Genomic DNA, 27,613 nt, shown 5'->3' on the forward strand with positions numbered 1-27,613 from the left:
GCACTCAGTCGCGCCTTATTTCTCGAAATAAATAATTAAATCGGGGCCCTTATGCTTAAGCATTAGTCTTGACGATCTATGACATGTAAGCTAATGTTACTAAGAGAAAAAAGTAAGTTAGAGCGTCGAGAAATAAGGACGTCACTGGGTCCCCCTCCCTCCAACCACATTTTCCCCCGATAGTTCCACGGCGTCATTTCGAGCGCAACCGCTCCTGAAACTTCGAGCTTCATGTCGTTTTGGTCTGACTACACCAACAGGTAATGCTGAAGAGTCGTAGCGCTAATAATAAATAAACAGTTAGAATAAAAATAACAGTTAGAATAAAAATGTCTTTATATTGGGACCATTCTATCTCTGCACCAGGTACTTTGACAACAACTCGTCGCCGACACTGACAACCTTTCTTTGCACATCATCACCGTCGTCCATGACTTCGACAAAAAGTTTTCTTTTCTTCTTGAACTCCCGCCATGAGTGTTATTACTAGCATCCACTTAGAGCGAAGGCGCTCAGAAAAGTGACCTTTTCCGAACGCCTTCGCTCTAAGTAGATGCTAATAATAACCAGAACTTCACTTGAAGGCAGCGGATCACGAAAGTGCTACGGAAACCCCAAGGAAGACGTAAAAATCCAAACGTAGATTGAAGAAACTATCCAGGACGACTAACGTAGTCGTACTAAAAACGGCAAGGAGCCTCTTCAGTTCCAACAAGGTCAAGCTCACGTGCAGAACTGTGGGATGTTGCAAATGATATCGTAGGAAAGAACGTAGTCCTTCATGCCGTTTGACGAGGATTAGGGGAAGATGAGTGAAACCACGGTCGTTTCCGTAATCTACAACCCAAACTACGTTTTTCCTAGGGTTTCTGTACCACGTCAGTTTCGTGATATGCTGCCACTAAGTGACATCAAGGGTATGCACGCCCTTCGTCGTTTCGTTTAGCAAATAATTGGACGTTTTTCAAGATCAAAGCTGCGAACGATACATAAACGCAACCTTTCGTAGATATCCACAAACTAGATGAAAAAATATCGAAAAATACGATCTCCAGAACCTACAAAGCGGTTATCGTTGGCGATCGTTCCTGGGCTACTTGGAGCATTTGTATCAACATCGACAAAGCCATCGGTAGACACCTCGCATATGGCCGGCTTTGATGAAGACGAAGAAGAGGCTTGCGGAGGTGATCTTTCACGAACATGCTCATCGCCGTTCAGCGGCTCGTCTTCAAGCCCATCAAGAGGGTTCTTGAATACTTCTTCACCAGACAGCATTAATCTAAAAAGTCAGTAATTTGTGTAAGGGTGAAGTCACTGATAAGCATCTAACGCACATCGGATAAAAAAAAATTGCCGACGGGAACTGAAAACGGTGAGAGTAGTTTGGAAGAAATAAACATAGCTATTCAGTGAAAGAAACAAAATGTTGGTATTTCGTCAGATCGACAAGCATTGGTTCCCACTGGATGTTCAGTGCCACAAAGACGATCTCCTCTGCGAACTAAGTTGATGTGATCGCCAAAGGTGAACCTTTCCTTCGCATGTTATTTCATACGAGTTTTCGTACTGCGCTCTTGAGAATAGAGCCAATATAGTCAGGTCTGGACGTAAACGTATACAAGCGGCTGTGTTTGAGCTTCTCTTTATCCCCTTTACGTCGATTATAAATCTGTTGCAGAATTATAGGAATCTTGTTTTGAAATTGCTATAAATAGTCGGATTAAAACGACTTGGCTAGTGGTGTCACGGCATAAGCGGTTGCCTTCCGGGTAGAACCTCAGCTAGCTTCAATTGGATTGTGGTGCTAAGGGAAAGTTCAAAAAACCATGAAAGTCGTGAGCGCAAGAGCTTACATGACTCCGCCACAAAATGGGTCAATTTTATGCGACTGCAATTTGGCACGACTGTTTGTGTCTCAAGTAAAAGAAAAAAAAAGCTTTTCTAAAGTCGAAGAGAAAAACAACATTTTATACTCTCGTGCTACTTCAATGCCTTTTTAAAAAGAATGCACATCTCCATCGACTTGAATCGTTTTCAGAAGCTTGTTTGCACGTATGGGTTCCCACATTTCTGTAGTGTTATATCAAATCCTTCTAGGATCATTTGTAAATAAAACAAGGTAACTTGTACAAGAAGGGGACTTACATGACGTGTTTTCCTACGCCACGTCGAATCCTCTTCAAAAATACACAATTTGGTGTTTTACAGCGGTAAGGAACTTTGAATCTCTACAGACACTACAAAAAGATGAAAAATGATGATACGGATAAGTACAAGAAAGGCAACCGAGCAAGATTCTTTTTGTTGAAATAACGCTGAGTCATAATACCGTCGTCGTCGTCGCATCCTGCACTCTTCACGGCTAATTCTCACATCATATTTGCACGCGTGATAGCGCAGTGACATTTGGCGAATATCGAGGCATGGGACAACGAGACCCAGCGCAAAGATCGCAATTCTTAACACGAAATATACTTTTTTTAGCCAATGCTACCAGGGCGCACATTTTGTTTGGGTATTTTCGGGTCCAACCGACTTGAAGCATGATGCAGTAGGTCAAGAGGCTGTGTTCGAAGTGGTTGAACTAGCGGCTCCGATCAAGGTGGGACCTTCGTTTGGTACAACCGGAATGCAAAGATGAGCGAGGATCCCACCTCGATCGTAGCCGCTAGCTCTACCGAGTCTGCAATTGCACCGATCATCATGTTGTTTCGATCCGACTATATAGTAGAGTCAAAAAGACATGAAGACGGTGCAGTTGCGTGATCAATTACGCTCGGAGCGGTGCGGTGGAGCGTAGCGGTTGGGATCGAGTGAAGACCCTTTCTACCACCGTTCATTGCTGCAGTTCGCGAAGGCCCCGATTCCAACCGCTGTACTCATCGCACCGATTCGATCACAGCCGCTTACGCAACTGCATCGTTCTTCATGTCGTTTTGACCCGACTATAACTGCACCAGGCTTCGGATCGTTTTCATCCGACTATACAGAATACAGTACACATTCGGCAAAAAAAGTAGCAATGGACCATCTTTTCGCCCAGAGCCCAGTTATTAACATTAGACACATTTTTCAGTTTCATGTCGACATGTTCGCCAAAAGCGTAACATTAGTTTCAGTTGTAAAGAGAGCTGGCTGCTATGACCGAGGTGGGATCCTCGCTCATCTTTGCACTCCGACTGCAGGAAAAGAAGGTCCCACCTCGATAGCAGCCGCAAGTGTAAAGTTGCTAAAGAAATTGCTGACAATCGTAATGACTAATGGTGGCACTGATATGACACAAGCATAATATATGCAAAGAACAAATGATATTCGAAACAAATCCACCACAGTTATTTTTAAGTTGAGAAAAATCTGAGGGAAATGTTGTTGTTTCCAGAAGGAAAATTTATCAAAATACATATGCGTAAAGCGAGGTGGGCCAAGTAACATCGACGAACTCCATTCGAAAACAGGAGAATCAATAGGAGCCATAAGAGGCTAACTCCTCTGACCGAAACATGAAGAAATACTAGTTAGAAAATCACAGGAACAATGAGAATACAGATCTGAATACTCGATCGATAGATCAATGGAGCAGTTATCCTGCGCACCACTTTTTCCAAAATGATTTACTTTACCACCGTATTTTACTTTCATTTGCCAGCGAACTTTATGGACTAAAAGGTACATATGTATGGAAAATCTGATATAATAGACTACACATACGAGCTTATTTTCATGCATGTAAGTACAACAAGCGCTGTGATGGAAACAAGAAAATGATTACCCAGCCCGTTGCAAAATACGCTCCGCTAATCACAAATCGATAATTGTGTAAGAGTTCTAAAGTTTAAGCAGGTAGCACAATCATACGCTTTGTTTAGATTACGGATAACAAACTAGGTTTAATTCCTACGTCTTGATAGCACACAAAACCTGCGCATATCGTTTAGTCATTGGCGCTTCGTTGTAAGTTACTACTTCATTGTGAATTTCGAAAAACGGGAACTGGTTGTTCGGGTTTCATCGATATAAAGTTCTTAGGGGCTAGCATTTTCCTCTATCTTCTGTTTTGTTACTTCCGGTTCCCGTGTGTTGGCTCGAATTCACCTCTCTGGTAGTCTATTTTTCCTGTCTGAACTTTTTCTACTTAATTAGCGTGATAGAGCTTGTTGATATTTGCGGTAAGTTGGCTTTATACAAGCCTTCTTCGGAGTCCTCCTAATCGTGTGTTTCCTAAGCTCCATAGATACTGGATCTAAGTCATATGGAAGCTAGATATTTCTTAGTTCGATTAATTATAACAATTAAACATTGTGCAACCAAGTCGTTGTCAAAGAAGCAGTAACACCACTATGTGGCCGACTTACCACTGCCATCAAACTTAATTTAGGTCGTCATTAATTGTACCATTTATTTGTTTTTTTAAGCTTTTAATCCATTCCGTTTAATCTCATAGGTTATATTTTGATGTGTCATTTCGTTTGATGCACGTGAAGTTTCCGCTGAAAACTTGGTTTTTAATGTGCTAATGCGAATAACGATTGTTGACTGCACAATGTTTCCTATTCACTCGCTCTCCTTATATGTTTCCATTTTCGTCTCCAATAATTATCTATATCTACAAGAATTAATCTGTGCACTTTTAGGTTAATATCAGTAAAATGAATGGAAGTGGGAAAGAAGAGGATGCAGTTCCTTCTACCTCAAATGGTAATGGTTCATGTGAAATTCAGCTTTTTGTCTTTTCAGATTTGGCTTACACTGAAATTCTGTGTTTGAGAGAAAATACATAAGATGATTTTTTTTAGCGGAGTTTCTACATATTTACTTAACTTACATTTTGTAGAAATAAAATCCATTAACGCCGAGAAGAAGGCTCGTGTGTTCGACTTCAACACAATTTTCGAGGAAACAAGAAAGGTATCACTGTATCCTCTACTCCTAATTCATATAAAGTGTTTCTAACCTCATTTCCACACTAAGCGAAGTCTTTTTGTAGGCTGGTCAAGCTCGATTTGCAGAAGCGAACCCCGGAGGAAATCTAGAGGTGGAAAGTGTACGGTACTTCTAGGGTTCGGTTTCTTCTTTGGAATTGTCTTTTCAAGTCGTTTTTTCAGAGCAAACTTCAACAAGAGGAAAAAATTTCTCAAGACAGCGGGACTGTAAGCGAAGAGGATGGTGGGTCTGGCCTACAGTTGATGTGTTGATATTTGTTTGGCTTCGGTCTTCTACAACGCTTCTTCAGATGACTTCCTACCAATGTTGCCTCCTGGCTTCGTACCTGATAAGAGTGTTATGGTGGGTGGTGATGGCGCCTCCAACGCTAAAGAGAAAACAAAAGTCGCCGGTGATGATGATGACGATGAGGATTTTGAAGACTATATGGGAGATGGAGTAAGTGATTTTATTTTTATGTGAATTCTTCGTGTACACGTTGTTTTACGTTCCAGATCCCAACAGTTAATCTTATTCCAACAGCTTGTGAAGCTAAATTGGTGCATAGTGGGAAGCCGGTATGTGTTTTTGTGATAGTTCTGTCTGTTTCAAATCTATTTTATTAGCGTTAAAACTACTCGGAACATCGGGAGATAAACAGAAAACAAACCGTACTTTTTTAACTGAGAATAACTTCTCCATACAAGACCTGCAGGATTTCTTTGATGGATTATGGGGTAGACTCGTGCGCACTGTACGTTCTTCATTTTTTCCAGTAGCGACAGTTTAGATTAAGTCTTTCAAACATCCAAACATCTTCGCTTGTCTAAATTCTCAATTCTGTGCAGTGAACAGACTCCGAAATGAATTGAAGGAAAAAATGAGAGCAATAACGCTTAATTCGTTCACATGTTCAACACGCATTCTCTGTTAAAGAAGAATACTGGCCTTGTAATAGTCGTTTTGTAAAACACATTAGCATCCTCACTGACTCTCTACTCATGAATTCATTATCACTTTTCGGCCACTGCTACTTGAAAACTTCACGGGTGGATGAAACTCCAGTTTTGTCATTCTAACACCGAATTTCGCTTATTTTTACACACAAAAGAAGTTGCTTTGCTTTGATGTTAGGTGAAACACTGAGTCGACATTGTTAAATGAGGTTAGTGAGGCGAAGGGTTAAGCATCCCGAATTTCATAAGCCTGCAATTCGTTTTGTTATCGAGGATTGGAAACATAATTTTTCCCCAATTTCTACTTTTTTTCGTATTTTACTAGAATTACGAGTCAGTGATTGAACACCTCCCAAAGCTTTCACAGAAATGCTCTTCGGAATAAAAACGACAGCTTAAGAACACTTTTGCTACCCAGGTGTCTGCTCTTCGATTCGAACCAAATGGTGTCCGTTTCGCATCCGGTGGTGTCGACTATCAAGTAAAAATTTTCGACTTTCAAAAAATGGATATGAGCTTACGAGCAGATAAAGAGCTGCTTCCAGTTGAGAGGTAAGAGATAACTTCTCCATTTCTTCTTCTGCTCTGTTGTCCTTAGCTTTCCCTTCTTTTACTTGCTTTTTGCTTTTCATCGTTAGCGTTAAATTGTTCAATAGTGTATCCTTTTGAAGGAGATGATTTTTTTCAGTCATATTATCAACGACGTTGCGTTCAGCGCAAACGGCGAAACGATGTTGATTTGCAGCAGTCAGGCACAGGTCCATCTGCTTGACCGAACTGGTAAACAATGGGCAGAAACAATTCGAGGTAATTCTGCAGTTTGTACTGATGTAACACTTTCCCGTTCCTTTTTCCTCCTTTTTTGATCGCCTTTGGTTGGAAGCTTCGATAAAAGTCTATGTGGAGTTTAAGGTGACGGAGATAATTGTGTTGAATCTTTGAAAATTCCCCCAGTTTCGACTTATTCTAATCATAATTTTCACACATTTGTCCATTCAGCTTCTCAACCTTCAATGATACATACTTGTTGCAGGTGATCAGTATCTTGTGGATGTCAACCACACCAAAGGTCATACCGCCTCCATCAACTGCTGCCACTTCAATCCCATTATTAAGGATGAATTCATGACTTGCGGAGATGATGGGTTTGTCATATTTTCTTGAATAAAACTGTGGAAAGAATTTTTAGTATTCGCTTTTGTGCTTTCAGCACCATTCGTTTATGGAGCCTAAGTGACTTCAAAATCATGACGAAAACCATAAATACGCACAAAAAGGCGAGTACCTCATGAAACTAGATTTGTTCTTATTCGATTCCTGGGATCAATTAATGATGGTGATGTTTTCGTTCAGGTGATCAAGACGAAAACAGCGAACGGGAAACGAGCGATGCCACAGACTTGTTGCTATTCAAGGGATGGGAAACTAATCGCGGCTGGATGTGACGACGGCTCCATTCAGATGTGGAAATACGGGAATTTATATGTAAGTGCTTGTTTTGGTATCGATGTTCTCAGCCCTTTCATGTTTTATTCCATAAAGAGCGCGTTGAACTTCTTGCTTACCCCCCACCCGGTTAGCCCATAATCTGAATCATTTTTGACGTTGCGAGTATGATGGACATCCGTTGAAGATTCCGGCTAAACAGAACTTCTTACTCTATGATCTGTTATTGGTGCACAGAAGTATAAAGTGCTTGTGCACATTTTTTTCTTCGTTTATTTGAAAGTCGAAATTTCTGGAGTTGGATTCTTACTCGATCATGCTCGAAGCGGAAGTATTTATGAATAAACGTGATTTTCTTCCAATTTTTGATTGATCATTCGTTCATTCCAGGTTAATACAACCTATCTTGTACGAGAAGCACACAAAGGACCGATCACTTCAATCATGTTTTCACCTGACTCACAGAAGATTCTGACGAGAGGACTGGATGATTCGATGAAGATATGGTCAATCAAAAACAACAAAAAGCCTCTTTTAGAATTATACGATTTAGAAAACGCTTTCAAGAGGTATACCATAAAAATTATTGCTAATATGAGCCATAGTTTCCTAATGCGGGTGTTTTAAGCACGGATTGTGGTTTCTCTCCTCGCGGAGAGTTGGTGTATACTGGAACTTCAACGCCAGGCGAAGATATGCCTGGTAAATTATTGTTCTTCAACGCTGACACCTTTGAACTGGTGTACAAGATTGAATATCCTGGAAAAGTAAGCAGACCAAAGTTTCTCTTGTATTCTGTAGTGTACTCATTCGTTACAGCAGGATTTTTATCCCCATTTTATTCTTAGGGACTCGAAAAAGGAAGTTACTTTTTTTTTACAGAGTTGCACAAAAATAGACTGGCACCCCAAATTAAATCAGATCCTCGTTGGACTCAGCGATGGTACATTGAGGTTTGTATTCCTTTCTGCCTTATTTGTGCACCTATTTGCTACTGCTATTTTTATTTGCTTTCTTTCCATGAAGATGCTTTTTTCTCATGATTTGTCGTGAGGTTGGATTTTGTAGAATTTACTACGATCAAAAGTTATCAGCTCGTGGGGTGATGACATGCATCACAAGGCCGATCCGAAGAAACCGCGCAAGCGAATTCGTCCGAGAAGAAATGATCCTATCACGTCAGTCGCAGTATCATCCCTTATTTTTGTATTATTCACAGTGTTTTTTGCTCTTCTTCACACTGGAAAGAAAATTTTGCAGCGCTGACTCTGGAGATGTTCCAGCCTCGAGGGGAGGAAGGGGAAGAGAAGGAAGTAACAGGGTTCCGACTGAAGAAGTATCTGCGAATGCGGGATAACCAACAACGGCCGCAGTTCCGAAAGCCGGCCGACGTACCTATAGGAAGAAGTGCCAATGGCCGAGGTACGACCTCAAAATGATATTCGTTCACTCTACATCTCAGTTTTAATTTCTTTTCAGTGGTGGCAAGCGGCGGCAGTTTGCATTCATATGTTGCCCAGCAGATAGGTACGATGAAGAACAAGACGTTTATAGAGGATAGAGATGTTAGGACTAGCATTCTTCGACATGCTGAAGAGGTCTGTGATCTTACTCATCACTTAGATGTTGACTTCAGATATTTTGTTAATGCTGTTCAATTGTAATTGAATCTTCTTGTCTTCCGATTGGATCCCAAATAAAAGCGCTTCAGGCTGCGAAGCATCCTATATATGTGGACTTAGCCTACAAGAAAACTCAGCCAAAACCGATTTTCCAAGAAAAGACAACTGCGCCTGAGGAAGAAGAGCCGGATACGGAGTTACAACCAGTGTTCAAAATGCCCCGACTGAGTTGATCTCTCTGGTGGTCGTCACCTATTTGTGTACAAAAGACAATAAAATAGATCACTGCATTTGCTGTTTTTCCTGACACTGACGTTCTTTAGTTATCTTTAAACGATCAAACGATAATGAACTAGCCCAGTTCTGCTATGAAACGCTGGAATATACAGTTTATGGTAGCTAGATGAGCTAAAAATGTCGAAAAGGTGAGATTAAAGAAATGAAATGTACCAGTAACCTATCTAATCCTGTGAGATGAAGTCTGTTCACCTGTCATGCATTTCTCGATACCTGGTTTCATTTCTCAGCCTGACCAATGCCGGTAAAAACCAATGTAGAGGAACACAAACAAATGAGCTGCTGGTCAGTTCTTGGACTAGCGCTCAGGATTTCAGCAGAGCTTCTGTATTTCTTTTACAACTGACTAATATAAGAAGCATTCGACGATATAGATCCGGTCACATATGATAGCGAGTGGATTGGTAGACACGAGCAGTTCAATCAGCAGACATTGTCGAGCGGTGCCCCGAGAAATGCGAAGCACCGCTGCTGAGGTGACATGTTGAATAGACATGGTGTTCTTCTGAGTCCTGGGACACCACTTGCATGTAAATCCAAACAGTGCTCTAACCTATTGAACATGTCATGATGTGGCCGGGTCAAAACGACATGAAGCACGGTGCAGTTGCGTGAGCGAGCGACGGATAGTGCTAGTGAGGGTCCTACGCCGACCCTAACCGTCACGATCCGCCGCGTCGCTTCGAGCGCAGCCTCTTACGCGACTGCACCGTGCTTCATGTCGTTTTGACTCTACTATACTTGAATGAATATGACGTGACTACCAGCTTCGAGTCTGGACGCTGACGCTATGGATCTAAGAAGCTTGGGCCGATCAAGTTGAGATTGTTTTAGCAGATTTGCGTTCTTATTGTGAAATTCTTAGCCATTCTTATTCGTTATTCGTGGCCAGATCTGCACAAATTGGAACAGTCAACTCTGCAAGGAAATGCACAACTAGTCTTCTATTTTTCATCATTCTAAGATGATTTAACTGTTGAATCAATAATACTATCCCTATAAAAACCAACAATACCGTTGGAAATGCCATAACTCCTGAAAAGTAACAATAATTTCGTGTACGTTGCGTCGGTAGTCAATTGCGGAACATGTTTTCCAACAGTCGTAGGTGCAACAAAGCTGCAGGCGCGTCCGCCGTTTACATCCATGCATTTTTTAAGTGGAATCTTTTACGTTAATGTCTATGGTCCCTTAAACGCAAACAACTCCGTCCTCTGTTTCATGTATTTGAACAACCAATAATAACTTCTTGGGACTCTCTTAGTGTTCCATTAACTATGACTTGAAGTCAGTGTATTTTTGCTCATTTGATCATTTCAGGTTTCATGATTTATGCGACACTATCATGTGGCCGATAATCTATGGACTAGGTGAGAATTGGTGGGGATTTGCGTTTATTTCGGGTTTGTTTTGTCGTGGATATTTTTCCTTGATTTGATATTGCGATTTTCATCTGGCCCTTCCTTCGTGGACTCATTATTGAAATACTCTTTTTTAACTGAAACATACCTTGACAAATATGAGTGAAGTCACGTCGAAGGTCAAAAGTATAGTCATGACTTGGAACTTAGTACAGTCGCGTAAGCAACTACGCTCGAAGCGGCGCGCTTGGGATGGGAGATGGGACCATGGTTTGGTTCACTCGGAATGTAGGGATGAGTGGTGCCAGTGAGGGTCCCACTTGATCGAAATCGCTGCTCTCTACCGCTACGCTACGAAAGCGCCGCGCACGCAACTGCACCGAGCCTCGGATCGTTTTGACTCGACTGTATAGCAGCGGTGTGAGAGTCCTCACCTCAGAGTACCTTGATAGTCCAGAACGGCGCTAAACCAACCAAGTTTTTGATCGCTCAGGAATTATCATATTGGTCTGGGAATGCTGAAGCAACTTGATGTCGTATTGATTTTTGATGTACTGTGCACGGGGTTGTTAATTGGATTTATTGGCTAGCTTTTCGCCAAATCGGTTTTTTCAGAGCCTGAAATGGACGATTCAATTCACAATCTAAACCGTCCGACTCTCCATAACTAAACAGACAAACTTTAGGCCTACTCATTTAAATTTTTTTCAAGTCACGAGATTCTACATCTTCGAGGACCTATAGTATGAAAAAAACACACGACGGAGCGAATTTTGAAATCAGGGATCAAGTCATGACGCGCGATTCTAGAAGTTCGGCTCAAAAATCGCTGAAGGCATTTTGGATCCTAAAACGACCCTAGAATTGATCGCAACAATGTCTCAATTATGCGGGAGCTCGCACCATATCTCGGTTGGTTATTCCAGTTTTTGTGTTTAGTAGCAGAGGAATTTGGTTGTTTAGATTGTGAATTGAATTGCCCTTTTTAGGTCCTGAAGAAGGCGACTTGCAAAAAACATAGGTCAACCTGGTGCATAGCTGGCTAAAAAAGGCTTGACATATTGGCTGGCCCCGCAGTTCATTGTATATTTCGTAAAACCCTATATAGTGGTTTGTGGGACCAGCCAATATGAGAATTCTATTAACTTCGGCGTGTCTGCATTGAAATGGAGCGCATTAGTGCATCCGAAAGAGTTTCATCAATGCCAAGCACTTTATTCTTTTTCTTTGAACATATTCTTATTCAGATGACTTACGTTCTGTTAGAAGTATAGTCGGGTCAAAACGACATGATTTACGGTGCCGTTGCATAAGCAGCTACGCTCGAAGCAGTGCGATGGAGCGTAACGGTTAGGATTGAGAAGGGACTCATGCTAGCACCTCCCAACGCCGCGATGGTCCCACCTCAATTGCAACCGCTGTCTTCGAGCGCAACCGATTACGCAACTGCCACAGCAATGATACCTTCTTATACAAACTGAACAAAGTCTTCCAACAAATTGAAGTAAATTTCTCGCTAAAGATGAATGCTCGTTAACCTGTGCACATAAGGGGAAGTCCACACGAAATCGTGTTGCTTACTAACTCGTTGTCTGCCACTGCGTATAGCCTAGAGTGTGTTTAAAGGCAGCATGTCAGGAAATTGACGATGTTGGGATATCTGTGGGACAGTATAGAGTTCGCGTTAGAAATTACGTGTGGCCATGCTTAATTTCCCCTAATCGTTCCGGAAAACGGCGCTTAAACCGCCTTTGTTCCTACGAGGTACGTTAGAACGCACCACCTTTGTACACGCTGCGGTTTCATTAGCAGAGTATTCTTTGGTTCTACTTGAATAGGCTGCTAAGGAGATCTCATTAATTTTCGACGATTCTTTCGATTGGTGTTCGCTCTTGGACACGGCGCGTGTACAAAGGTAGCCCGTTCGAACGTACCTTGTAGGAATTAGAGCCGTTTACCACGCCGTTGACCATCCTCGTACTACCTCATCGGTGTAATCTATAACTCGAACTCTACATTGTCCCATACAGAGATAACAACATCGTCAGTTTCGTGATATGATATCTTTAACCAGGTGGACGCGCGATGCTACCGGCATGTACGCTCACGACGACCACGGGAAACAATCCCGTTAATGAGTCCCTGTATTCCGGGGCTTATGTTTTTCCGACTGCGACTGGTCCACGACTAGTGGAATATAAGTGTGTAATGGGCCCTTAACCCCTGTAATGGGCTCTTAACCTCATTAACAAGAGTTGCCGTGGAAGATGAGCTCTGTATAAGTAGTTCCCTTCAATTTTTGAGTTGCGAGTCGAAAAGTTGCTGAGCATTTCAACCCACTGAAACGAAGTGCTAATCGTTCGGTCTTTTGTTGTCTTTTCTTATCTCACTAGAGATTTTTATTCTCTATAAGTGCCTCTAGACGGATAGAGGCAAAAAATTTTCTTCTCCTTGAACCGGATCGTAAGTTTGGTAGTTCATTTATTTGTGCCCTTGAGTAGGTGCGGTTTCTTTATTGGGCTTTCATATTCGTCAGCAGGAAGGACAAGGTTTTTCGGAGTCTCTAACGTACAGTGATATCATAACAATAAGTATTTCTGTACAAAATATGACTAATTGGTCTAACACGTCGGCTATTTTGATGTCAGCTTGTAGTTTATCATGTCAGCTTTGTTTCGGACTGATACGATGCCGACCCACCAGGCCGGCGGAGCTGTGTTAAGCAGGGAAACAGAAAAGTCCAAGTAATCACACCATGAAACTTGTGGAAATAATGGGAGGGCATGAGCACCAAAGGAGTATGAAGTATGCAACTCAGCCAAAGTCATTGGAGGGAAAATAATACTGTTATACAACAATAATTTCATTTATTGCAATCTATATTTTCTTTCACACTGACATGACATTCTTTTACAGGGACTCGATTCTCAAGATACCTGGTGCTTCCAGTCGCAGCTGTGATAGGAACTATAGGATATTTCATGGAAAAGAAGCTGGTACCGAAGTCTAAACCTGTGCCATATCTGAACTCATCTATACAAGAACAACGAGAGAAACGTCAGTCGGCAGCAGACCCACAGGTCGAACCTGTTCCGTTCACACTACCGAATAGTCTAGGTGTTTTGAAACCTAGGCCTGTAGATAACTAGCACGGGTTCCATGCAATGTATTGCCTTTGAGCTGGTCCTTGAGACTATTATATAGGTAGTTTTACTAAATACATAGATGATCTATAGGAAATGTTGTTAGGTGTTTGTCATTTTGTTAATTTGAAACGGAAACCCTATAAAAGAGTATTTTATTGCAAAAAAATAACACAGTATACAAGACTCGAATAGAACTGGTACAGAACATGTTCAAAGTTCAAGAAAAGAACATCGAGAGAATTTCCACATGAAGTTCTACATGAAATTAGTTAACGGATCCCCAAGGAGGCGGAGAAAACGAGGTTAATTTCTTACCTAGAACAAATGAAGTGATAGTGATATTTGCAGCAAATTATCAGCGATCCAATATTAACGACTAAACGAACCATAATTCCCCAAGCCTATTCACAGCTTACAGAAAAATCGTTAATTAAAATTTAAAAAAGTCAGTTAAAATAAAACACAATGAGACTTGAAAGACATGGCTTTAGGTCTAGGCAAGGAAGTCGTCCGACTGTTCTAGGATTACGTCCTGTTCACAGACAGACTCACATCTTATCGATTCCTTTGGGCGTTCTCTAGTCAGGAGGTGAAGCTGAAAAAAGACACTTCCTCGTCAAAATTGCTCTTAATAAACCAGGTTGTAGCGATTTCTCAAATTGTAGCTCAGTGTCAACTTATCGTCGCACCTACTTTTCCCCCTACACGAAAGGATATTCTGCTCTATGCGATCATGTTTGAAGCAGACTACAGTTTTTCGCACTATACATACGAAGTAACAATTCACGATGCATTAGTGCTCTGTGATTTGCTCCTTTGCTGCTGATCTGCCTCTGTGAATTCACTCACCTTCATTGTTCCGACAAACACCTCATTCTGCTCGGTAGCCATACTCGGTTGCATGTATTGATGTATGACAACATCAGCTCTAAAATCAACCTCTTCAAACATTGTTAAGCAGGTTTGGAACACCCACACCAATCTGACAGCTTTTTTTCCATCGATATACAATTTTATTATACCTTAGCAAGTCCAGCTTAAAAAAAAACCATCCTTATCAGTACGTCGCAAACACATTATCGACTATTTCTATATATCTTCTCCCTCTCTGTGACGGCTGAAAATCCAATGAAATGTAATCCCCATTTGCACGTTTGCACTGAAAATGATCCTCGAATTTTCTTGTAAGAGAGCCCAGGATTCGAATTATTTGAGTGAATGATGGAGATGGTACGTCTGTTAGAAAACTGATAGAAAAAAACGGGCTAGATCCAAACTTTTTCAAGAACTTCCACGATAACTACTGAGAGATCTTGTAAATGATTATGCTCCTAGAAGAGGGCGTGGAAGATTGTTAAGCTGGGATTCTTCGGTTTATAATGGAACAAAGAACACCTCATGTGCTTTGAATTATAAAATGAAGTGCTCAACCCCTCCCTATTTGATCAACAAATAGAATGTTTCCGAAATTTGAACATTGATTATTCCGTAAATAAAGTGCTCGAAAGAAACTGGCATTAAACAACTTTGATACGTGAAAATTCGAGAGAAAAATCCAATGCAAAATACTATTTGCCGCAAGCCGTCGCTACTTCTGCTTGAAATGAAAAGAAAAGTATTGCAGTTGGTGCTGCAAAGTCCACAAAGTTCAACAAACATTGCCTATCATTGATTTCGAGAGAAAGAAATGTTAAAATGTCTCACCTTGCTCCTATTAGCCTCTGCTCTGATGAAAAACTGATGGCTGGATTCTCGATCTTGATCTTATGACCGTCGACGAACACGTTGACATCATTTAACTTAAATGATGAGCCTTCTTCTCCATCGACTGCAATGGATAACAATGATCTTATGACCAGTTTCAACTAAGCTGAAACTACAGATCGATCATAATAGAGATGGTTAGGGCAATAAGATTTTCATGAATTGTTCATCGATTCGCGTTATGTTAAGGCCCCGAATACCTCGAATACCTTAAAAACACGATGGAAATGAACTTTTACCACAAAAAAGTGGCAGCACAAGAATGAAGCACTATCTTTTGGGTTGCACCAATATCCGCATTTCCCATACAATCGTACTCACTAATAATCGTCTTCCTTTAACTTGTAACTCTTCCATTTCTTCACCACCTCATATCTTCGTAAAAGTAATAAAAAAGCGGTTTGCATAATTCAAGAATATCTTTGTTTTTTTTTAGCTAAACATTTAAGATAACTTGACTTGACAGAAGCAACAACGACCCAAATTCATTGTTTGTAAAGCGAATAAACATTTGTAAACATGTTATACAGAATATTAAACAAATATGTACCTTACCACTTCGGACGTTGCACTTTATATGAACTTTTAATGACGTTTCTAATCTACAATCAACATCGGAATTCTTTTCGTAGACAACAAAAGTAAACTTTGGACACCGACCGTCGTTCGGCACAATGTTCTTCTCGCTGTCTATCAACAATTTTGTTTCAATCCGATTTTTTTTCTTTCTTGATTGCCCAAAAATGCGATTGACGTCTGTGACTGGCGCATCTGCTAGATAAAAAAGACTGGTTTTCAGCGATACGATTCAATTCTTTGCAGAAGGAATCTAAGAAGAAAAATAGCTAACGATCGCTTTTTGCTTTCCCAATGATAGCGATGTCATTGAAGCGGAACCATTTCTTGTATTCTTCATGAACTTTTTGTTTCTGACGTGAATGACATTGTTTCAAGTATGAAAATCCACTAGTTGCTAAGAAAAATGGTTGAGTTTGCGAGATTGCGCGCAAAAGAACTGAAATAGTCGGAGTGCACAAAACACTAGGCACTATCTTTTTTCGACTATGACAGATGTTCTGGATGACATTGTTATGAAGGGGGAAGTGTTGTTGCCCATTTATGTGAACAGCTGGGAAAGAAAAACCATGTCATAATCGACTCTACAACGTTCAACATTGCTTAGAATATGCAAACGCTTTTCATTACACTGTCACGCCAACCATCTGCAGCATGTGTGGAAGCAACACTGGAGCCAATCAGTCAAGTATGCAATGATTTCTACAACAAAGCACAGTTCAAAGTGTCGAATTTTGTAATTCGGCTGCTCACGTTTGCTCACATTTCTGCCAGACACTGAAAAACGTCTAAGATCGATCATTGGAAATCTTGGGTGTAATGTTTTAGAGAAGATGCTACTTACAGCTCACCTGCTTTGGAGTAATACGTGAAAAAGTAAAAGTTGTAAATATCCTACGAATATTTCTTGTGACAAGAAAACGGAACATTTTAGTTATAGTGCAACATCTTTTATTATATTTCATTGTAGTTAAAAAACCATTATGATACCATACCTTGATTTCCTGTGTCCTTCATCCAGATTCGTCAGATCTGACTTCGTAAAATGTTTAAAGCAATGTTCCCTTATAGCTTATAACTACGGACTTTCGCGGTTGAAGTAGCTTTAACTTTTATGCCCACTTTATTTCATGACGATCAACCACTTTTATGTGCGTAAAATTCTTGAACGTTCCCTTGGCAGCGCTAAAGATGTCCGCATATCAGTGAATTCCAGAGATTTCCCTGACTTCGCCAACCAACTTTGCAGACTTAGGTTTTTTCCCCATAATGACATAACTCCAAGGAGCTACGAGCACTCTGAACCATAAATCATGATGCTCAATCTCCCACTAGTTGTTCTTTTCGCTAACCAAGGTGTTCAGTGTGAATAAGAAAGACAGAAAACACTTAGTACAAACGCATTTGCGAAGAAAGGTGTTCATCTTTGTCCACGCTTGGCTGGTGGCCTAGGTATCCAGTAGATCTTTCCACATTAGCAGTCCAAGTCCACACTATTTACAACATGTTTATAAACAACTTCTTTCATTAACAATGACATGCTAAAGAAAACAATTTACATCCATCATCACGTCCTCCCACAACAATCCCACGTGCGAATTGAGGATAAACAAACATTCGAGATCATGGAAATCCCCTCCTTATCCCTAACTGTAACTGCATAAGCTTGTGACGTCAGATCTAACCATGCTATGCTTTAAAATAGCACTATGACTATCTAACATATTTAAAGAAAAATCAGCTATCATAGAAATATCCTAGTCAGAGGCAGCATACTACGAAAATGGCGGCGTTGGGATCTCTCATGAATAATATCGGGTTCAAAGTGGAGAATAGGAGCATTTCCCTTTGATCGTCCTGAAAAACGGGGTGGAAAACTTCTGCAATGCTTTACAAGGTCCTTGAGCCGTTCCCTGCCTCGCCTTTCAGGATGTTTAGGGAGAACTGAACACGAACGCTCTCGTACCAGTAATCTACACCCCGAACCCTATGTTGTCCATGAGAGATTCCAACATCCTCAATTTCGTGGTATGCTGCCTTTAACGAATCTTTCACGACCAACCAAAATATAGTCGAGTCAAAACGACATGAAACACGGACATTTGCGCAAGCGGCTGCGCTCAAAGCGGAGCGGTGGAGCGTAGCGATTGGGATCGTTTAAGAATCCACGCTACCGCTACACACACCTGCTGTTGTTCATGGTTCCATCTCGATTCCAACCGCTTCCGAGCGCGGCCACTTGCGCAACGGTCCGTGTTTCATGTCGTTTTGACCCAACTATAAATTTGATGTGTGCGTGCAACGGTTCTATGGTGTAACGATAATATAAGAATAGAAGAATATGGCGTTGTGAGTTCAGAGTTATAGCAGACAGACAATCTTATGCTCTCATTTATGCGTATGCGAGAACTAAGATTGCTAGTTTGGTAAGAGATATTACAAAGTTATTTTCACTGCACTGTAAGGCAATATTTCCCAAGAAAAATGGCAAACTTTCATCAGGTGGAAACCACTTCGTAATTAAAAAAGTATGTCATTCCACAAAAAAGTGAATTCTAGTGGAATCTATTCCGAAACAACTATGGAAGTGAAGTAAATAATATTCCCATGGTCGCAGGACTATCCATACCATCATTGGGAGTCCCACTACTACAAAAAATCTATTGAAAATGTCATTGTAAAATACTGGAGACCTTACCTTTACTTCTAGAACAAAAATTACTTTGGAGAGAAGCAGAGACGTGTTACGATTGGAATTTCCAACACAGTTTCCAGGAACGAAGTTTCCACGAACACGAATCAAAGCATTAAACCGTCCTTAGCATATGCTTCGCCGTTCACGCGGCGCAAAAAATGTCGAAAAGCGCATGATTTAGTTATGACGTGGCTCCTTTTTAGTCGTTAACACTCGTCAGTATGAACGACATTTTGAACACGTGACGGGCTTTTTTAAGGGCAGTGGAGAAAACCATATTAAACCTTTTCACATAGAGCGATACAACTTCACTATGCAAATTGACAAGTGTAAGAGGTGATCCGTCAACTAAACGCTCAAATTTATGAAAGAAAAAAGCCATAAATATTCGCAGCGTACTTTGTTAAGAGAACTACACTCATATAAATCTCACAAAGTCATTACATGGAGGCAGCTGAGATCACATTTAACGCTGCTATTTCACAGCTGGCAAAATATTCTCACATTATGAGCGATGAACGCTGCGAATGAGAATCAGAAATCAAACGTTGCGAAAATGATAAGAAACATGTTTATGTAGACTGACCTATCAAAACTTCCATGACAATTGGGTCTGACGAAGTACTTGGTTCAGGGCTTCCTTCACTTAGCTTGCCTGTGATCGAAAGCGTTCCACCATTGTCTGTTTCGAGCATTCCCTAGAATTTACAATAACGTAAAGGCTACGATAGAGATAATAAAAAATTATGAAGTAGACTTCTTTCGCAGACAATCATCATTCAACCCAGAAAAAACACAAGTTTAAAAAAAATCGTATCAGACGCATCTGTATCGTCTGAGTTACTAAGAGGAATGCTAGTTTCTCGAGCTGTTGAGCAGTTTATAGTTTGGATATTCTTGAATAAAGCCACTTTAAAAAATGCAGAAATCCAAAAAAGAAAACACTTTGAAAACTACCTTTTACCTCATTTTCTAATCTTGAGATGGTCTCAGTATGATGTCAGCGTTAAGAATGTTTGATCTTATGATTCTTAACGCAGTTATTTATGGTAACCTTCAAAATACTCTCGTGTACTACATACTGAATGAAACACATGTGACTTAACTTTACTTCTTTCAACACAGGCTACGACGTGAAAAGTGATCCTAGGATGGAAGGATACGAACAGAAAATGCAGAAGCTGATGCATATCCCGCAATCCGCGTGCCTCAAACCTGTTTGAGGAAATGGTCCCCCGAAGATCTCTGTTTTCTCTGCTCCCGGTGGGCCTCATTCCGTTAGTATGATCGTTCTCTGGTCAACCTGGGTTTAATGAGATCGGTTGCGGCGACTGTTACGCGTTTGCGACAGAGATCACTCTGGCGAAGGGTACAAAGTTCCGATCGCGTTGTCATTTTACAACGAAATCCCGCAGAACACGGAATTTGGAAGGATCGGATGAATGAAAAAAGAAACTCGTGCAGGAACCAATAAACATATATGGTGCTTAGTTAATGGTTTAACACAAAAATCTAGATTAGTTTCTGGATTATGGCAATTATCCAGAAAACAAGACCCGTACTGCCTATCATTGTAATTTGCATGGTTATAGTAATACATCGAGGGAACTCACCAGCATGACTCCTTGTTCTTTACGAAAAATCAGACGTGCAGTACCGCTTTCGTGAATATTGTAGAAGATTCCTCGTCTGGCCATCTTCCTGACACGCATTTTCATTCAACTCGAAGGAAATTTGAATATAGTACACGGAGAACAAATTTCTGCTCGTAGTCCACACAACACAAAGTCTGGTCGGAGGACGACAGTGGTGCGAACACACGAGGGCGCTTCGTAAAGGGGCGTGATTCGGGCACACGTGATGTTTCACGAACAATGTGATAAGGACGTTGGAGGCAATGTTAGAAAGCAGAAGGAATGAAACGTGAGAAAAAACGGAACTGTGCGGTGGAAGAGAAGAACAAACAAATATTTGAGTTCATAGATAAATGAGTGAAGCGACCGGAGGACAGTGGTCAGAAAAAAAGACGTTGAAAAACATATGGAGACACCTATGTCGGCGCAAGAATTTGAGAATCGATGGCGGATACGCATGCTTTCGTCGATGAAGTGTTTGTGTCCGGAAAGAACAGTGTTCATTGATCAACGATCACAGAACCACGGCACTTTAACGTCTTCGAACTAATTATAAGAACCTATAATAGTTATCCAGACTTTAGGTGATTTAGGTGGAGATTCCATTCCCATCTAAAAGTTCCTATTCTTTCATCTGTTATTTGGAAGCGGTGTGGAGAGATAGGAAATTATCCACTAATAATACTTACATTCATCAATAATAACAGCATTTATTTGGGCTCTGTCGATGAGAGTGAAAATGGTGTGAGAAAAATTGAAACAGACCACTTTTTACATGTCTGCTAGCGAACATGAATAAAATTGTGGCGAAAAAGCACCGACGGCCAGGAAGAGATCATTCATTGTTCGAGAAATTTACAACAAACGGCAAGTATCGAGGAAAATCGAAAGAGCAAAGTCTAAACACACACACAGACACAACTAGCCTGTTTGTGCAAATGCATCCTAAACAACCAAACATATATATATATATATATATATATATATATATATATATATATATATATAAAATAACCATACATGATAAGTTTATCTTCTTTCATTTCGTAGTCTTATCTTCAAATCTTAATTTCTTCAATTTCTCACGTTCAGGTAACAATTTCATTTTTATTTGAACGTATTCAAGCAAGAAGTATACTCTTATCAGGAAGTTTAATGATAGTTTTTTGGTTCGGGAAGAGTGCGTTTGTGAACCAGTACGTAGATTTTTATCATCACAATAACAAAAATAATACTTGAAGGGTTCTTTCGACGTGATACTGTTGCTGGAGTGATTTCGTTGTCTAATTTCAATTAGAAATAAGTTTTAAGACGGAAAATATAAGAAAAAGAACAAATATAAAAAAAGAAGAAGAAATACATGAGAAATTAAGTACTTCAAACGATGCTCCTGTAATCAGCTCTCACTGGAAGCAACAGCGTTTCTCCTACAGATGTCTGGTAATCATCAAAAATACGATAAAAATTTTTAGCGTTACGGAAAAATTGTATCATTATCGCTAAATTAAAGGAGTTACGTTACATTCGCTGCGTTAACACTATGGGTTCATAACTCGTAAACCTCCATTTCCCCACTAAAGCGCTTATATTTCCCTCAAAATTTCTAACTCTACAATTCTGCACAAATAGGAAAACACCAATTTCAATTGTTTTGCCGATGGATTCCCTGCCACTAAGCATCACTACGTGATTCCACCCAGAGCCGATGCATTACACCACATCATAAAAACAGAAAAGAAAAATCCAAAACGGCATTTAGTGAACGCTACGCAACCACAATTCACACGAAATGGATAGCAATAAAACATCAGACTTCGTTTGTGGTTCTCATAGCAATAGAGTATCTTAAAAACTTAACTTTAATGATAATATGAAAGATGACAGGAACAATTCTCGGAGAAAGGTAGTTTGGGTGGAAAGGGGGGAGGCAAGCGGGCAATCGGTGGCGTAACATTAGTTTACATGTCACAGATCCTCTAAGACTAATGCTTAGGCCTTAAGGTCCCGACTGATTTGATCATTTACCTCGAGAAATAAGGGAGCACCTGAGCCCCCCCTCCCCTCCAAGAAGAAAATTTACACCAGGCAAACACTAGTCAATGTGCTGTTCCTTGAGTTTAACTGTCCTTTGAATGCTTTCTGTAGGATGATGAGGCGCCCGAGGGGATAAATTGCTGACGGCTTTGTTTTTACAGGCTCTGACGAAGCTAATGGTGCCAAAACGTTAGCTGTTAATAAAGATCGACACGAACCTTGGCTACACCTTAAGCAAACCATTAATTTCTTCAAAAGTTAACATCTTTGAAGAAATTAAAAGAGAAACAGAAGAACTATTTGCCTCGGATCCTTACTTTACGTAGACTTATTGAACCGAACTTAATCAAATGCGGCACTTCACCGGTTAGCCGTTTAATTTGTCTGGCATATTCTTCGATTTTGTTCACTCGTCATCAAATTGGTTCTTCAAGCACAGTCGTAACATCATAAATTCTCAGAAAAAAAAAAACGGGAACAGGACACTAATGTTCCGACTATTAACGACACCGCTCTACCCCATGTCGTTCGTACTGCGGCTGTCCGTAATTAAAGTACGGCAAAAAACGAATACTACTCTCATCGAAGACCTTTCCACTAATGGAATTGTCGGATTATCGCTTCAGTTCGCCAGACTCGTCACGAGACGAAAGGACCAACCTATAAAACTGTCACTACCACTAACTACTCTTGTTCGAATAGTCAAAAGAAATAAAGGGAATGTTTCAATTTCTGGATAAAAACTAGTCGGTTTTCTGTACAAGAGAACGTCCGGAAGAGAACAGTCGTCAAACGACCATATAACGTCGAAAGATGGGAAATTACACGAAAATATCAGGAAATATATTCATATTTCGTTGTCATATTCATGAAAGAACAGGAGAGTAAGGGGACATTTCTTCCTGCTCCTTCTGCTGGGAAAAATGCAGTTGGGTGGGGAGTGGGAGCGGGGGGACTCAGTGGCGCCCTTATTTCTCGACGCTATAATTTACTTTTTTTCTCTTAGTAACTTTATTTTACATGTCATAGATCCTCTAAAAATAATGCTTAGACCTGAAGGCCCCGAATGATTTGATTATTTACTTCGAGAAATAAGGGCGCCACTGAGTGTCCCCCCCCGCCAGCTACATTTTATCCCCTCTGCTTCTCATGGGTCATGCTAGTCACCCTCAGCCAAGAAGTGTATGTTGGACTATCGACAACTTGCAATCTCTATGTTAAAGGCATCACCCCCACGAATCTGAGGTGGTGCAGATTTCAGGTGGAGTATTCTTATAAGGGATAGCAGATTACGGAGAGGAGGGTGATTCTGTCCATTTCTTCCTAATTGCCGTAAAAAACGGTCCGGAAGATTCGGCGGCGCATAAGGCTGGCGCGCTCCAGTCGAACTCCTTGTAGAAAATAGTGCGCCAGAACGCCCGAAGCCGTATCTTCTGGGCCACTTTTTAGGGAAATTAGGAAGAAATGGCCGGAATCACCCCGCTCTCCATAATCTACTATCCCGTATACGAATACTCCACCTGAAATCCGTACCACCTCAGATTCGTTGAGTGATGCCTTTAAGATTCAAGAAAGGTCGAACTTTCGCACTTCTGGAAGATGTACCAGCAAATTGTGTTCGACCTGTAGAGCCGCTAATATCGCGGGTACCTAGGCTCTGACGAAGGCGACGACACCGAAATCTTGGCTCTTGCTTAAATTGGACTATCTACAAGATGCTTATAACGTGGAAGAAGCGAACTACTGCAACTTACGCCTAGTGATGTGGGCTGGTGATCAGGAAAGCTTAAGAAATTTGTGGTCGTCTAATTCTACGCATACAAATGTTATGGTTGTTGAGATCGATAGCACAGATGCGGACAGACTCGCTCTCACGAAGCAACTATTGTATGAAGTGCATGCATTTGCGCATGAGAGGATTCAATATGAATGATGTTAGTAAATAAACAGGATAAGCCAAACACAAGGCCCGCAACTGAAATCTCCGATGACGAAAGCTTAGAGGATTAGAAAGTGGGGAATTCACCCTTCAGCTTTGGGTGTTCAGCCGTTGAATGCGTAATATAGCTCTGGATTAGATAACAAATGATTGGACGTGAAGTGTTACTAAATGCTTGTTTTCAAAACCATCCAGTCATCACATTGTGGTAGGAGGACCGCGAACAAACCCAAATAAGTATATGAGCGAAAAGGGTCAAATTTTTTAATCTGTGATATCTCCATACGAACATCCAGTAATTTCGGCACACAGATTCCATACAGGTAAAGTTCCATGCACTTGACCTTTTCTAATCTAATTATTTTCGCGGTATTGAATTCTGAGCCGTTCCGATATCCTGACTTAATAGTGTACCAAAAGACAGTGTTTTCTGAACGTTTACGCTCCTTTTAAAATATGTGTTTATACTGCTATTATTTTACCAAGAAACAGCTGTCAACAAGAACGATTGGGAATTTTCAGCACCCTGACAAGACGGCAGTGCTTGGATCCGCGGACAAACAACCAAATCACTCATAAATATAACGCTTCACAACTTTAACCTCACCACTGACGGCAGTGCACGTTTTTGCGCGTCTGGCACATGGGACAGGCGCGTTTTACGACGCCGTGCATCCGCGGCTCAACGTTCAGCCGCATTGTCCCTGCGGTAACCACTTTTTTCTGTGTACAAATCTTTGCGTTTCTGCGTGATTTAACTTATATTTGTTGCTAACCGCGTCGTCTTAAGACTTTTTTCCTTCCATTCATTCTGCTTACATACAGTTGATTGAGTTTTAGGAGCCAAAGATGGACGAATCACAACGATTCGAAGAATAAGTTCAAAAGACTACTCGTTGAATATGGTGAAGATATAATGGGAACTACAGAAAATGATTATATCTTTAATAATTAGTGCTGCCAGCGAATAAGGGGTCTGATTCGAGAAGTAATGAGACATTGTCGGTGTCAGATGGGGAGAGTGAACAGACGAATGGTCAAGCGACGCAGAAACTCGTGATGACCGGGAATTTCCCCCACAATTTGGTACGCATGATCAGTCACTTAGGTATCACAAACCAATAGACTTTTACTAGCTATACTTGAACAAGGAAATCAGTTCTTGCTTACTCATTTCTTTGTCAGTGACTGTCGAAGAAATGAGTAAGCAAACCAAGGGAAGGGGTCCTAAATTTAATGACACATAAGTGGCTGAAAACAAAAACCTTATCGGATTATTTTTTAGTAAATAAACCCATTTTTGCGTTGACTGTTTCTAGAGAATGCACAGAAAGTGTGATTTGCAATTAACGCCTGAATTTGTTTCTCGTTTTTAAAAGGTAGAAACGTTTTTCTAGGCCCACGTTGTTTCTGATATCATTTAAAGATAGTAAGAAGAAGATACCAATTATGTACAAAGAAAAACTTTTGAAAAAATGGGGAAATCATGGAAAATAACCGCTGAGAAGTATGCCGAGCCGCGCTGTCATCTTTGTGAGCAGCATCTATTAACCATAAGAAATTTTGAACTAAAGTAGAAAAAACTATCAGAGAAAAGAAGTTCATTTTTTCTGTAAGTGTTGTCATTGTTAAAGCGCCATATTATAGAGCATTAATGGAAAAGTGCAGAAAACAGCGCATTTGTAAGAGATATCGCATTCTAAAGTATCTGAAATTTGGTCGAAATGTGTTAAAGTGTTGAGATACAAGGACTACATGTAAGTAAGAAATTCACGGAGGCTCATTTTAAGATTCGTTTTTTTAAAGGCAAAAAACGGGTGGGTGAACGGGACGAAAATTACAAAAAAATAAACGGATGTGAGATCTCGGAAGCCAATCTGTAATCAATCAAAGGCACCGATGTGATACAAAGATACAAAAACTTCTTGAAGGAATATAGAAATTGCAGAAATTCGGTTAGCGGGAAGTAAGATCCCCTGCTCCTGTGTCCGCGTAAATGGGAATCCTCCCGCTTTTGCAAGGGGAGTGGATCAAGGCTTGATGGAAAGCATCAAATCTTCATCACTGAGCGTTCATAAACACGGCCACAGGAAGGTTCGACTCATCTTCCAGCTGGGATTTATACTCGACGCACCTACAACACCCCTGTATATTCGTTTACCTGCATGATTTCCAGGTGTACCTCCGATCTGTCTTGAAGAAGCAAAAAAGAAACACATCCAAACCATTCCAAATCTCAATTCCATTTTCATTCTATATCCGAGCATACAGTTGCGAAAAAAAAAACGGTCCGGAAGATACGGTTTCGAGCGCTCCGGCACGCTACTTTCTACGAGTTCGATTGGAGCGCGCCAGCCTTGTGCATGCGTCGCATCTTCCGGACCGTTTTTCACGGCAATTAGGAAGAAATGGATGGAATCACCCACCTCTCCACAATCTACTATCCCGTATAAGAATACTCCACCTGAAATCCATACCACCTCAGATTCGTGAGGTGATGCCTTCAACCGCCCACACAATTGCACTCGAAGTCAGGTCGTTTTGACCCGACTGTACATATGTCATTCTTCTTTTATCAGACTCCTGTTAATTATATTCGATCAGATAAAGATAGTTCTAAAACAAAATCCAGAATGGGTGAGATGCTTGAAATTCATGAAGAACAGTTAACTTCTCTCTCAACCAAACCGGCTGGAAACGACGACCGGCAAACAGAGCCACCACTCATTTTTGCAAACTAGAAACGTGTTTTGGGTACTATTTCTCTTTTTTCTCATGAGTGCTGCTCTTCTGCACTATGTTTATCTAAATCAGGATTGTTCACCGATCCGTTCTGTTTTTATCCGATAACCTATGATTGCACTTTTGCCAAACCAGTGTGCAAAAGGACGTTTCTGCAGCGCGTGTTTAGTGTAGGAACGTACTGCAGAAGCACAGATTTATTGCAGCAAGACTACAAAATATTTGAAAGTTGCTGTTACTATTCTTGTTACTGTTATAAAAGTTGAAGAAAGTAGATCACGATAATTATTTGAAGGCAGCGTATCACGAAATTGATGTTATCCTGAAACGCCGGGGAAACCGTAAGGTTTGGGTTGTACATTACGGAAACTAGCATGGCTCCTCTCAATTTAGCCTGAACCGTAAAAACTGTTTTTTTGCAACAACTAGGAGAAGTTGAGCGCTGGTTTCCGTATAATGTATAGTAATCTACAACCCC

General features: G+C 40.7%; 3 protein-coding genes across 6 annotated transcripts in view; 1 reads left to right on the forward strand and 2 right to left on the reverse strand.

Moving 5' to 3' along the window:
- RB195_015450 (uncharacterized protein) overlaps nt 1–1,278 on the reverse strand; it is a gene marked incomplete at both ends in the record, with an annotated part of 54,418 nt that extends 53,140 nt beyond the window's left edge. The window contains one exon of the mRNA XM_064206172.1: nt 1,063–1,278. Within this exon, the coding sequence (XP_064062053.1) occupies nt 1,063–1,278 (216 nt within the window). The remainder of the gene's footprint in view (nt 1–1,062) is intronic.
- Nucleotides 809–13,754, forward strand: RB195_015451 (uncharacterized protein; the record flags this gene model as incomplete). 3 transcript variants are annotated; one of them, XM_064206175.1, is made up of 20 exons in its annotated part: nt 2,058–2,122; nt 2,488–2,605; nt 4,635–4,698; nt 4,835–4,908; nt 4,988–5,044; nt 5,106–5,166; nt 5,234–5,382; nt 5,439–5,501; nt 6,298–6,431; nt 6,568–6,686; nt 6,913–7,024; nt 7,090–7,156; nt 7,233–7,364; nt 7,716–7,894; nt 7,954–8,092; nt 8,208–8,278; nt 8,394–8,503; nt 8,586–8,747; nt 8,805–8,923; nt 9,037–9,180. In XM_064206175.1, 20 exons carry the CDS (start codon nt 2,058–2,060, stop codon nt 9,178–9,180), a joined length of 2,139 nt encoding a protein of 712 aa, XP_064062057.1. The 3 variants fall into 3 exon arrangements, with proteins under 3 accessions (XP_064062056.1, XP_064062057.1, XP_064062058.1); XM_064206177.1 differs by lacking the exons at nt 2,058–2,122; nt 7,090–7,156; nt 8,208–8,278; nt 8,394–8,503 and adding exons at nt 809–917; nt 1,056–1,248; nt 13,522–13,754 and having other exon boundaries at nt 7,295–7,364; nt 8,609–8,747; nt 9,037–9,175; XM_064206176.1 differs by lacking the exons at nt 2,058–2,122; nt 2,488–2,605; nt 4,635–4,698; ... (15 more) ...; nt 8,805–8,923; nt 9,037–9,180 and adding exons at nt 9,812–9,855; nt 10,565–10,614; nt 13,522–13,754.
- Nucleotides 13,755–14,244: 490 nt separating this feature from the next.
- Nucleotides 14,245–20,504, reverse strand: RB195_015452 (uncharacterized protein; the record flags this gene model as incomplete). 2 transcript variants are annotated; one of them, XM_064206178.1, is made up of 5 exons in its annotated part: nt 14,245–14,346; nt 14,601–14,679; nt 15,456–15,579; nt 19,373–19,484; nt 20,400–20,504. In XM_064206178.1, 5 exons carry the CDS (start codon nt 20,502–20,504, stop codon nt 14,245–14,247), a joined length of 522 nt encoding a protein of 173 aa, XP_064062059.1. The 2 variants fall into 2 exon arrangements, with proteins under 2 accessions (XP_064062059.1, XP_064062060.1); XM_064206179.1 differs by having other exon boundaries at nt 20,400–20,483.
- Nucleotides 20,505–27,613: the final 7,109 nt, after the last annotated feature.

The sequence above is a fragment of the Necator americanus genome, chromosome V, assembly GCF_031761385.1.
Source record: "Necator americanus strain Aroian chromosome V, whole genome shotgun sequence".
NCBI lineage: Eukaryota > Metazoa > Nematoda > Chromadorea > Rhabditida > Ancylostomatidae > Necator > Necator americanus.